The sequence below is a fragment of the Pygocentrus nattereri genome, chromosome 10, assembly GCF_015220715.1.
Source record: "Pygocentrus nattereri isolate fPygNat1 chromosome 10, fPygNat1.pri, whole genome shotgun sequence".
Classification (NCBI taxonomy): Eukaryota; Metazoa; Chordata; class Actinopteri; order Characiformes; family Serrasalmidae; genus Pygocentrus; species Pygocentrus nattereri.
The window spans coordinates 40,797,377-40,810,218 of NC_051220.1; the positions used below are offsets into that span (position 1 = coordinate 40,797,377).

Sequence of the window (12,842 nt, forward strand, 5' to 3'; positions counted from 1 at the left end):
TCAAACCAAAAAATCAGGTTTGGAACTTTTCTGTTTACTACATGGTGCGATTGCTGTGATTTTCAAAGGAGCCTTTTGCTTTTCCAGCCACAGCAAATCAGCTCGACCCAAAGCTCCACAGACCACGGCATGGTGCCTAACCTCAGACGTCCGGGCTTCGTCCACGGGCTCGTTTGTAGCTACTGTTGCCAGGCTGGCAATAATTCCATTCAGCTTAATGAGAAACTAGCACATGAGTTTATGTGGCGATATGAAAAAACTGAGTGTGCTACTGATTTCAAATCGGTTTGTTTTTCATGTAAATGGTCACATTGTTTGGGTAGACTGGGGTTTTTTTATCGTGTAATCAAACTAACAATAGAATGGTGGTGATTTTCTTTGTAGTTTTGACTGACTACCATGACAACACAGTCCAGCTCAGTAGTGTAGTGTTTTAAATGGGAGATAGAGGGCGGCAGTGAGTGATGTTTGTTTATTTGATGTTCGTTTATGATGCCTTTAGAGGGCGGTCGTTTATTTGATGTTTTACACCTTTAGAGGGCGGTGCTGAATGACATTCGTTTATTTGATGTTTATTACACCTTTAGAGGGCGGCGGTGAGTAATATTTGTAATTATTTGATGTTTATTACACCTTTAGAGGGCGGTGGTTAGTAATGTTTGTTTATCTGATGTTTATTACACCTTTAGAGGGCGGTGGTTAGTAAGGTTTGTTTATTTGATGTTTATTACACCTTTAGAGGGCGGTGGTGAGTAAGGTTTGTTTATTTGATGTTTATTACACCTTTAGAGGGCGGTGGTTAGTAAGGTTTGTTTATTTGATGTTTATTACACCTTTAGAGGGCGGTGGTGAGTAAGGTTTGTTTATTTGATGTTTATTACACCTTTAGAGGGCGGTGGTGAGTAAGGTTTGTTTATTTGATGTTTATTACACCTTTAGAGGGCGGTGGTGAGTAAGGTTTGTTTATTTGATGTTTATTACACCTTTAGAGGGCGGTGGTGAGTAAGGTTTGTTTATTTGATGTTTATTACACCTTTAGAGGGCGGTGGTGAGTAAGGTTTGTTTATTTGATGTTTATTACACCTTTAGAGGGCGGTGGTGAGTAAGGTTTGTTTATTTGATGTTTATTACACCTTTAGAGGGCGGTGGTGAGTAAGGTTTGTTTATTTGATGTTTATTACACCTTTAGAGGGCGGTGGTGAGTAAGGTTTGTTTATTTGATGTTTATTACACCTTTAGAGGGCGGTGGTGAGTAAGGTTTGTTTATTTGATGTTTATTACACCTTTAGAGGGCGGTGGTGAGTAAGGTTTGTTTATTTGATGTTTATTACACCTTTAGAGGGCGGTGGTGAGTAATGTTTGTAATTATTTGATGTTTATTACACCTTTAGAGGGCGGTGGTGAGTAAGGTTTGTTTATTTGAGCTGGAGCTGTGTTTCTTGTCAACTGGGAGCTACTAAGTATAGATAGCTAGGAGGAGAGATCAGCCAATTTGGCTACATTAAGCTTGTACTTTAATGGTTGTGCATAATCAACAAAATAAGGCAATTAAATTGTTAATCGCAATTATTAATGTGGCAATTAATTGTAAAGCTTGTCCAACCTCGCAACAGTAGCCGTTTGAGGGCTTAGCATGGATAGACCAATCTGCAGCATTCCCAAAACATGCCATCTCCGTCTTTCTTCTTTTCCGTCTGTGTGACGCTCCATTCTTCTGTGTAGGAGGTCGAGACAGCATCTCGTCTAAAGCGCAGTTGAGGCCAACTCCTTACGCCTTTGCTCTTTGGCAAAAAAGTGGCCCGTTCCTCTTTCACACAGTTCCAGGGAAAGTCAGGAGTCTGAGAGACCTTTCCTTTCTAACCACACTTCACATCTCAGTGCACGTTAGGTCATAGTACCATAAGCACCTCTGAGGCCCTGAAACGTGCCAGGGTCTTTAAGTCTCCAGCTTGTAGTTTAGGGGGACAATAATAATAATAATAATAATAATAATAATAATAATCCTAGGCCAAAATATAGAGACCAACCACTACATTCAGGCCTCTCTTCACTCTATATTCATCTGAATATGAGACATGGGCCTCTATTAAGTGCAAATAAGGCAAATTAGCACCCAACTCACAGAGGGGAGTCTGTGTGCAGAGGGCTACAATCCACTGTGCAGAGCCCACAGAAGTTAAGGGGGCTGTCTCAGGAGAAGATGGGGGGCCTCTCTTTGGAGAAAACAATCAGGATTGGTCCGTTTCATAATTCGGACCAGCTGGATGATCACAGAAATGTGAAAGGAAGTAGCAAACACTGAAAATAAGGAACATTACGGGTTAAAAGCAGCACCAGCTGACCTCCTCGCCACCCCTTTTTCTTGTCTGGTCCCTTTTGAATGAATCGCAGCCTCCTGCAGTCATTGCCATGGCTACCACTGGCTGGCTGGCTCGGATAGAGGCAGGGAGGTGGGTGGGTGGATTAATTGGAATAGAAGGAGCGTGACCACACTAAAAATGGTCATTCGGTCCCTGCGGGGTCCTCAAAGCGGCTTGGCCTGCTCACTGCCTGAGTTAAACTCCGATCCAGACTGAAGAGAAGGGGAGAGAGAGAGAGAGAGAGAGAGAGAGATGTGCAGCGTCAGGCTCAGATCTGTGGGGTGATGTAATGGCTCTGGGGGGTTGAGTAGTAGTCCTGGGGGGTGGAGTAGTAGTTATGGTGCTGGCTGGTTTGGATGTTGCCGTAGGCCAGGAGCAGAGGGGCGGTGGACGTCTGGGGCCCGCTGAACAGGTGGGACGCCCCGGTGAGACTGCCCGTCCGCTGGATGGAGCCGTACCAACTGGGGCCCATCTGGGGTGCTGATGAAATCATACTACTGTGGAAGAGAAAGAGGGGAAGCAGGAGAGCTTGGTTACCGTCAGAGTTGGAGAGAAAGGGCCACTCTGAAGGCTTTTACACGCTGAGCATGATAAATACACACCAGAAGACTCTGAAAGACTTTATAGATGGAAAGTCCGACATCCTCTCACAGCGAAACACAATATCAGAGATTTTCATCACAGAGTAAGATTTTTCAGGCTCCCTCGCATGCACTCCCTCTCTTTCTCTCTCTCCGTCCATCCGTCTGTCTCTCACTCTGTGTCTGTCTGTCCGTCTGTCTCTGTCTCTCTCTCTCTCCCGCTGTCCCCTCTGTCTCTTGCTCTCTCTCTCTCTCTCTCCGGTCTGTCTCTCACTCTCTCTCTCTCTCTCCCCGTCTGTCTCTCTCTCTCTCTCTCTCTCTCCGTCTGTCTCTCTCTCTCTCTCTCTCTCTCTCTCTGTCTGTCTCTCTCTCTCTCTCTCTCTCTGTCTGTCTCTCTCTCTCTCTCTCTCTCTCTCTCCCCGTCTGTCTCTCTCTCTCTCTCTCTCTGTCCGTCTGTCTCTCGCTTTCCCTCTCGCTGTCCGTCTGTCTCTCGCTTTCCCTCTCGCTGTCCGTCTGTCTCTCGCTTTCCCTCTCGCTGTCCGTCTGTCTCTCGCTTTCCCTCTCGCTGTCCGTCTGTCTCTCGCTTTCCCTCTCGCTGTCCGTCTGTCTCTCGCTTTCCCTCTCGCTGTCCGTCTGTCTCTCTTGCTCGCTCTCTATCCCTCTCCCTCTCCCTGTTGGTCTGTCTCTCTTGCTCTCTCTCGCTGTCCGTCTGTCTCTCTTGCTCTCTCCCCCCTGTCTCTTTGTCTCTCTCTCTCTCTCTCGCTGTCCGTCTGTCTCTCGCTTTCCCTCTCGCTGTCCGTTTGTCTCTCTTGCTCGCTCTCTATCCCTCTCCCTCTCCCTGTTGGTCTGTCTCTCTTGCTCTCTCTCGCTGTCCGTCTGTCTCTCTTGCTCTCTCCCCCCTGTCTCTTTGTCTCTCTCTCTCTCTCTCTCTCCCTGTCCGTCTCTTTCTCTTGCTCTCTCTCTCTTGCCTCCCTCTCTCTGTCTGTTTCTCGTTGTCCATCTGTCTCTTTCACTTGCTCTCTTTATCTCTCTCCATCTCTCACTCTGTCTCTCTCTCTTGCCATCCCTCGCTTGCTCTCTCTCTCTCGCTGTTACTCTCTCTCTCACTGTCCATGTCTCTCCCTCCCTCTCGCTGTCCCTCGGTCTCTCTTGCTTTTTCTCTCTTTCTCTCTCCCTCTCTTGTTTCTCTCTTGCTCTCTCCCTCATTTTTCCTCTCTCCATCTCTCCCTCTCCCTCTCTTGCTCTCTCTCTTCCTCATTCTCTCCTTGTCTCTCTCTCGCTGTCCATCTGTCTCTCTTGCTCTCTACAACAATTCAGTATTTAACAGTTCAGTATTTTAACAGTTTGTGTTGTAACACACAATTTTCCTCTAATGAGACAGAAAAATGCAACTTTGGACAAATCTGTGAATAAGAGGTTTTGCCGAACTTTGCTTTAACACAGAATTCAACATCAGCTAAATTCCAGGCCCTTCATGAGTCAAACCTGGTGTGTTAGAGTGAAGCAGGTGCTTATTGCGATACTGTGACCCTCCAGGACCTGTTTAACAGCCAAAATCGGATTAGATTTATTACAGATAAAATTCGGTTTATTCAGGCTATCATGAGTAGCCCATGAAGCCAGACGAGCGTGTTGGAGTGAAAGGCTGTAATGAGCTGTATGAGGCCATAATGCGGTTTGCATCACTCCTTTACACTGTGGTGCTCTGATCTGGTGTACAGTGCTTTTCTAATGGCTCAGATGTTTCAGAGGCCCCTTTGGAGACCGACGTCTCAACCATTTAAAAGCTGAAGTCCGACATAGCGCTGTTCATGAACCGAGGTGAGCATAATACTCAGAACAGAGCTCATTTATCTACATCAGTCTTAAAGGCACAGTAGTAAAAACAGCCAGTTTAATGCCAATCGATAAAGGTTGGAAAACAGTCATGTAAAAATGAACGATGACCATTTTTGGTGGACGAACGCGCACAAAAGTCCTAAGTGGACCTTGAGGGCAAAAAAATTCAATGCAAGACAAATGTAGAATAAAAGCCCTTTAGGTTTGAATGGTAATTTGACACATTTGTACAGGGATGCATATCTGAAACATACAGTTTTAATCAGTAGCGTAACCTTTTGCTCCTCATAAAGTTAAATCCATTCTCTATTCATTTTAAACACAGGTCTGATTATAGATCAGATCTGATTATAGACTGACGTGTTTATTCTCACTCTACTCAACAATCTGAGGCCAAATCTCTGTTTACATGCTCACTACAAGTAACCAGGTCCAAAATTACACACATGCATAGAAAACCACTTAGCGTAGATGTTACCACGAAAACCAGCATCACGTGAGTCCAGTCAGAGTGAGATGAGCAGCAGTGAGCAGTGATTGTGTTTTTAATTGCTTTAAAATGACATCAGACTCAGGAAAACGTCCCTCACATGTCCTTTAAAGAAGGCCGAGAGGACGACGTCGCATTCCGAGACACATAAGCTGGACGTTCGTCTCCTCTGCAGACCAGTTTCTGCTCCGCCGTGTCGAACGGTATAAACTCTCACTGTGACGCGACGCACATGCAGAACGGACTTAAACTTTCCGATAGGGAATGTAATCGGATACAGACGTTTACACAGATATTATTCTTCTATTTAATGGATTATTTACCGGATTACCCACCTCGTTCAGTTGGTTAGAATCGGGTAGGCCTCAATCTGATTGAGCCGTTTACATGGGGAGTGCTGAGCTATTAGTCATATTATTCATGGATTATTAGGCTACAGTGGGCCTGATGAGCACAAACCAGACTCTCTATCTGCATGTTATTTATCTTTCTGTCCACTCAAATGCAGTTTTAAAAGACTGTGGTCAGTTTATGGGCTGTATGATGGAGAGAAATGCATTTTGCCTATGCATTTGAGGGAGGATCACATACAAAATAGATGAATATATCAGAAGTGTGCCTGTTTACACATTCCACTCGATTTACTAATGTTTGGGCAGCTCTGGCCAGCTTTGTATCTACCTTTCTCTGCATTTTAATGCCAGGTGTCAATCAGTGTTAAGGCTCTATTCCCTTCATATATGAAAATAAATATGCCAGTTTTAAACATCAAAAGCGTCACTGCCCACATGCTTCCATGCGTCCTTTACGCTGGTGTGGATGTTAAGCAATACATCCACTAGAGGGCAATCCAGAGTAAAAAGTTTCTGACAACAGCAAACATGGTGACGGTGGAGATGTATAAATGTTTATAGATATTTAACATTTCTAACCAAGTTGCAGAACCTCTCCTCAAAAAGTTTGCTATTTGTGAAGTTTCTTTGTCGTGTCCATAGACATATGGACATAGGACTTAAAGAGGAGAATTTCCACTCTGTAACATCTTCCAGGTCTCTCAAACGCTAGGGGGCGCTCCCGTAGCAGTAATATTAGTGTTCTGCTACCCAAAACCCATTTGCTGAAGAAAAAAGGAAAAATACAGGTGAGTTTTCTTACATTTGTAGTCAAATCCATCATTCTACTTTCTAAAATTAAAGGAAAGTTCTGGACGAGTGATTAGAAACTATTTTAACTTCTCGTTTTTAGCCATTTAGCTCCAATCGCTCACAGGCGCCCTCTGGCATTTTTCAGTCATGTTTTTGATATAATAGGGGAAATAGGAAGCGGCCAGGCTCCTCATAAACCAGCTCTGATATGGCTGTGGTCGTGTCTTGCCTGAGTTATTGGCTACACTGCCTGATTTCCAGTGGTACTGCTCTGTTTCTTCTGTATCCGTAAGCTTTTAGATAATGTGCACAAAAACGGATTAGATAATCGCAGAGTACGGACAGAAGGCTCCGACTGTATCTGCATCCAATGTTGAGCATAAATTAGCCTTTAGGGTCTCAAAAGATGCATGTAAATCTGGACTGTTGAGCTGTTACATCTCCACATCTCACTGTTAATATTCTCCTCAAAACAGTTTTTATCATTTCTATATTTTTAATTACTTACTTATGCATTTGATTTATTTAACATTTGAATAATTTTGTATTGAGTGCATTCAGAAATCACAGATGCTACGTGAGCTGTAATAATTAACATTCTTTGTTAATTAAATCTATGAATTTAGAGGATGACATGTGCTTTTTAATTTTTTGCCACAGTATCAAAGCCACTCTGGGAATGTCACAGCACTAACCTGCCCCTTTCTCCTCTGGAGTTGACGCTTCTGGACAGGTCATCGTCACTGTCGTAACGCCTCGGGTTGTCAAAGAAATACGCCCTGGAGTTGAAACTGTGACTAGTGATCATACCACCGGGTGCCTGAGTGAACACACAAACACACAGTGACTGGCAGAATCCAGTGGAGCAGCTCAGTAGTTTTCCACCGTACTGACTAGAGACAGTGAGCCGGACGGACGTCTGACTCATTCATTCTGTCAGACAGGACAGAAGCAGCGGTGCCGTCCTGTAGGGCCTAAAGAAGTCGATTGGAAGTAGGAAGTGTCCAGCTGGGTTATTGATGGACGCTTATAATGAACACAGCCGGGATTAGAGTCTCACCAGGTTCTGATTGGGCCGCTGCACTCTGAAGAACATCACGAGCAGAGTGGTGGGGACAAACTCCCAGAAAAACAGAACGATCCCAAAGACCACGTAGGCCTCACCGCTGACCTTCTCCACATCAACCTGCAAGCAAACACACACAGCCATCAGTCAGAGACTCCCAATGATCAGACAGACAGACAGTTAGATACACCAAACTCACAGACAGACAGCTTCACCATTAGATATACAGCTACACAGAGATCTAACTAGATCTAATTACACAGACAGATAGACCAACAGACAGATAGACCAACAGACAGATAGCTAGCTACACAGACACACAATTAGATACAGATAGACAGACAGACAGACAGACAGACAGACAGACAGACAGACAATTAGATACAGACAGACAGACAGACAGACAGACAGACAGACAGACAGACAGACAGACAGACAGACAATTAGATACAGACAGACAGACAGACAGCTAGCTACACAGACACACAATTAGATACAGACAGACAGACAGACCAACAGACAGACAGATAGCTAGCTACACAGACAGACAGACAGATACACAATTAGATACAGATAGAGACAGCTCTACAGACAGACAAACACAGACCCACAGACAGACAGACCAACAGACAGATAGACCAACAGACAGATAGCTAGCTACACAGACAGACACACAATTAGATACAGATAGACAGACAGACAGATAGACCAACAGACAGACAGATAGCTAGCTACACAGACAGACAGACAGATACACAATTAGAGAAAGACAGATGGACAGATGGATAGATGGACAGATAGATAGAGATGGATAACTAGATAGAGACAGACAGACAGACAGACAGACAGACAGACAGACAGACAGACAGACAGACAGACAGACAGACAGACACAGACCCACAGGCAGACCAACAGACAGACAGACAAATACACAATTACATACAGATAGACAGACAGATGGATTGATGGATAGATAGATAGATGGACAGATAGACAGCAAGCTATACCATTAGAGACAGACAGACAGCACATCAGCTCCACTATTAGACGGCTGCTACAGCAAACAAAGACAGTGACCTTGTGTACACACACACACACACACACACACACACACACACACACACACACACACACACACACACGATACATAATTACACATACACACAGTTCAAAGACACACAGATAGAGCTCAGACACACACCCTAATCTGATAAGGTTAAAGAATAAAGCAAGAGCTTTCTAAAACGGACACACGTACACAGGGCAGACAGACAGACAGAGCCACAGACAGGCAAAAGGCCACAGCGGCCCAACAAGGGGAATGAATATTTGCCTGGAATGACTGACAACAAAACAGACAACAGAGAAACAAGACAACAAACAAACATTAACAAAACTGCAAATAGCAGGACGGAGCAGCACTATGAGGACTAAGCGAACTGACAGCCACCCAAACAGTGCGCTGGAGAAGGAGCCGGAGCGGCCGGGGGAGCTCCGCTGCAGGCAGCTGTCTCAGAGGTGAACCCAAACTAGGTCAGCACCAGCCGGACAGCCTTTGGCCCTAAACCGCAGCCTGGCCGTGACTATTTTTAGCTAAACAAAGACCTCCCCTCCCGCAGAGCCCATCTCTGACTAAAGCCCCTCAACAGGGCAGTACAGCAGGACAGGCCCACTGCAGACAGATCAGACTGAGATCATTCTTACTGGGCTTAAATAAGTAGAACAGCAGAGTAAAGAGGCTGAATTCCAGCACCAGGTGGTCTATATACTAGCCATTACTCCCCCAAACACATCCAGTTATAACAAGCCAGGCTGTTTGCATAGAAACAATCACTAATGCACACATACAGAAAAAATACATCAAAGAAAAATCGAGCAGATCAAAGGGAAAACAGAATCAGGGCAATATGCACTCACATACAAGACAAACAAGACTGTCCTCAGCATCAGAACGGTAATAGACTATTAATAAAGTCAGGCAGTTCTGTTCTGTTGACTGGCAGCTCTGAGACCTGTTTATTTGGGACAGTGAAGGTTCAACATAAGGATTAACAGAAATCAGTACAGGTAGGGCTGGACGATAAAACGATAACAATAATTATCGCGATATAACTTTCCACAATAGAGCGATAAGAAATGTTCGATATAATAGAGCATCCTCACACTTCCACGTTCAGCGAAGGCCCTGGAGGCGTTTTCTACTGCAAGGAAAGCGACACTACTCTGCTTTCACCACGAGAGGGCGCACTTCTGAGTTTTCCGACATGATTGGGGTGGCCGATGAGTAAAATGAGTCGCCGAATATACTTTAGCAACGTCTGAAACGTGGAGTTATATACTCCTCGTTTGAGTGGAGCGACTGGCGATCTGTTCTCCTGTCACTCAGTGTGAGTAAGTAAGTTAGCGTAACTGTACTGACCTACAGTGAACTCGCCTCTTTCCGTTAAGTTGCGTCTGATCCTCACAACTCGTTATATTTTAGTATTAGGGCATTCTCAAGCAACGGAGGTGAAAGAAGGGAGTTTGTTGATTGCAGCCCTGATTTAAATGAAAGTAAAGCGAAGAAGGTGTGAGGCACTGGAAAGCGGGAGAACGCCGTCTTTCCAGGCTAGCTGTTTTCTGACTTGAAGCAGTGCTCTGTCAGTCACACAGCACAGTAAACTGATGATACTGCAGATCAAACAAGACAAAAAAGCACCGGTTTCAGTTCAAACATGCCTAAAAGGGGGACCCTGTTTGTCTGGTGTTGATATACTGTAGTTCACCCCTCAAACTACTACGGTAGAACAGAGAAACCCAGTCGTCTGCTAGCTGGTGTCTGAATACTGTGATATGCTCTAATATGGATGTGGTAGGCGTGAAGGCAGCGAGGCGATGTGATCCATCACTGATGTATGAGCCAGCTAATGTTTGCTGGTCGTACTAAATGTTGTTGAGAAACTCAGAGTTCAGCTGTTTTTGGCCACTTGTTTAGCAATAGTAACAGGACAGCCGAGCCTCGTCACCAGACGGCTAAAATTAAGCGGTTTTCTTTCTTAAATTATGACTATGACAAAAACTGTGGCCGTGCTTTTCCAGCTGATAAAAACAGCTCAGCAGAAACTCTCTCCCACTGCCCCATGACAGATCTGTGAGACGTTCCACTTTGTCAAGTGTTTGCCGTGTTCTGACCATGAAGGGTAGTTTAAAACAGTAACTGACCACTCGGGAGCCAAAAATCCGCCTTCAAACTTGAAGTAGTGATTTGCCATTTATTGTGATATGCATGTGTATCGATATTGAAAAACTTTACATTTTTTTTATCATAAGACTTTTGGAAATATCGCCCACCTCTAAATACAGGCGATACAGAAATTCCCCATTTTTAACTTCTATGTTTAAATTTAAATCTTTGATTTTCTCCATTTTTTCCCAAATGTAAGTTTTTTTTTTTTAAATCAGGGAGCGTTAGTTTGAAATAAACAGGAGCACAAAGAAAAATCTATGAGCACAAACTTCATTTGATCTTTTTATTCCCTCTTTTTTTCTGTAATGAGTCAGAGAAGATGGTTAATTCAGCGCTCAGATCACTATCCAAGCCCTTAAAGGCAAATTCCACCAATTATTTAAAAGGCCTGCATGACTAAACGTTTAAGAAGTAAGCAGAATCGTTCCGAGTGGTTTGGTGTGAAACGCTCTGCTCTAGAGAAACTTACCGAGTCTGAACTGTTCACAGTGGTGGTGATAGGAACCAGACGTCCCCCTCTAAAAGCTCCCCCCACAGAAAGTTCCTACATTCACTGCCTGATGTCTGAGACGCCGTTTTATTATACTTTGTGTGAAGGATTTGGTGTGAAATGTATTTGTAAGAGCCATTCATTGTGGAGGGATACATGCAGGGTGTAATAAGGCAAAACAGTGCAAAAAGAAAGCAAATTTTCCAGGTTTTCCACTATTTTACCATCACCAACATCTCATATAAACACCTGAAAACGTCTCTTTTTAACTCGGCGCTTCATTCAGTTTCATCATCTCTTTTTGGTATATATCTTTCTCATTTTTTAATTTGTCGTGCGCCTCTGACCGGACGTGATTAACAGTATCTTACAATATAAACTCAGAAGACACGTGTGGGGGTTCTCTGGTGGTTCTGGATGGTAAATGAAGTGTCTATATCTGTGTTGTAGTCATGGCGACGCCTGGTTCCCATCACCACCACTGTAAAGACGTCTGAACCACTTCACACCAAACCCACTCTGAATAACTCCGTTTACACTTCAATGACCAATAAAAATCAGTTTGCTAAAGAACGCTAGAAGAACCAACTTTAAGTGTGTAGTGTGTCGTCACATTAGGCTGTAATCACAGAATTTCTTGGTCCTTACAGAAAGTTTTTCTGCAAACTATTCAGTTCTGGGTGGTTTTACTAAAATACAGTGTTGTGCCACAAACGTAATAACCTAGAGCGACTCTATTTGGGCTTCATTATAGATCTTACAGTCTGAACACCATTTAGTGTTGGTTAAAGGAACTACTAACATTATTCTTGTACATTTCTACAGAAATCTAAGCAAATTATCCTTCAGCTGGCTATAAACCATGAAGTGTTCAGGACTCTGATCTGTGAATGAGCTCCTAATCAATCGCAACGACACTTCTTGAAAATAAACGTGTAGATGAAGTGAAGCTTGGGTGTATTCATCGGATTTTTTTTAAATAAATGTACAAAACGATGTCGTCCCACCTGATCAGAGAAGCTGTACCAGCCATAGCTGAAGGGTGTGGCTTTGTCCTTCGGCGAGACGGCCACCACAGCCAGGTTATAGCAGGCTCTGGAGGTGTAGAGCAGCACCACGACTGCTCCGGTGGCCGTAGCCTGGCACACTGACGTCCCCTGCAAACATATGCAGACATATTACAGCCCCGTTTCCAAAAAAGTTGGGATGCTGTGCAAAATGTAAATTAAAATTCAATGACATGCAAATCATTTAAACCCTATATTCTTAAAGGAATATACTACAAAGACAACATATCAAATGTTGAAACTGAGAAATTTGATTGTTTTTTGAAAAATATATCTTCCCATTTTGAATTTGTTTCCAACAACACGTTTTTAAAAAGTTGGGGCATGTTTACCCCTGTGTTTCATCACCTCTGTCCGGAGGACACAGTGTCCATGATTTCCAAAAAGAATTTCAAATGTTGATTCGTTACACGACAGGACGCTTTTCCACTTCCCCTCAGTCCATTTTAAATGAGCTCGGGCCCAGAGAAGGTGGCAGCGTTTCTGGATCCTGTTTATGTGCAGTTTCTTCTTTGCATTTTAGAGTTTTAATTCACACTTTTAGAAGTGTTTCTGAGCCCCTGCAGTGATTTCCACTA

General features: G+C 43.9%; 1 protein-coding gene across 1 annotated transcript in view; it reads right to left on the reverse strand.

Annotated features, from left to right (window-relative positions):
• Positions 1-1,303: 1,303 nt before the first annotated feature.
• Positions 1,304-12,842, reverse strand: part of gpr137c (G protein-coupled receptor 137c) — a 52,887-nt gene continuing 41,348 nt past the window's right edge. The window contains exons 4-7 of the mRNA XM_017721604.2: positions 12,205-12,354; positions 7,476-7,601; positions 7,111-7,235; positions 1,304-2,857 (exon numbers count right to left, since the gene is read on the reverse strand). Of these exons, the coding sequence (XP_017577093.1) occupies positions 2,629-2,857; positions 7,111-7,235; positions 7,476-7,601; positions 12,205-12,354 (630 nt within the window). The 3' untranslated portion in view covers positions 1,304-2,628. The remainder of the gene's footprint in view (positions 2,858-7,110; positions 7,236-7,475; positions 7,602-12,204; positions 12,355-12,842) is intronic.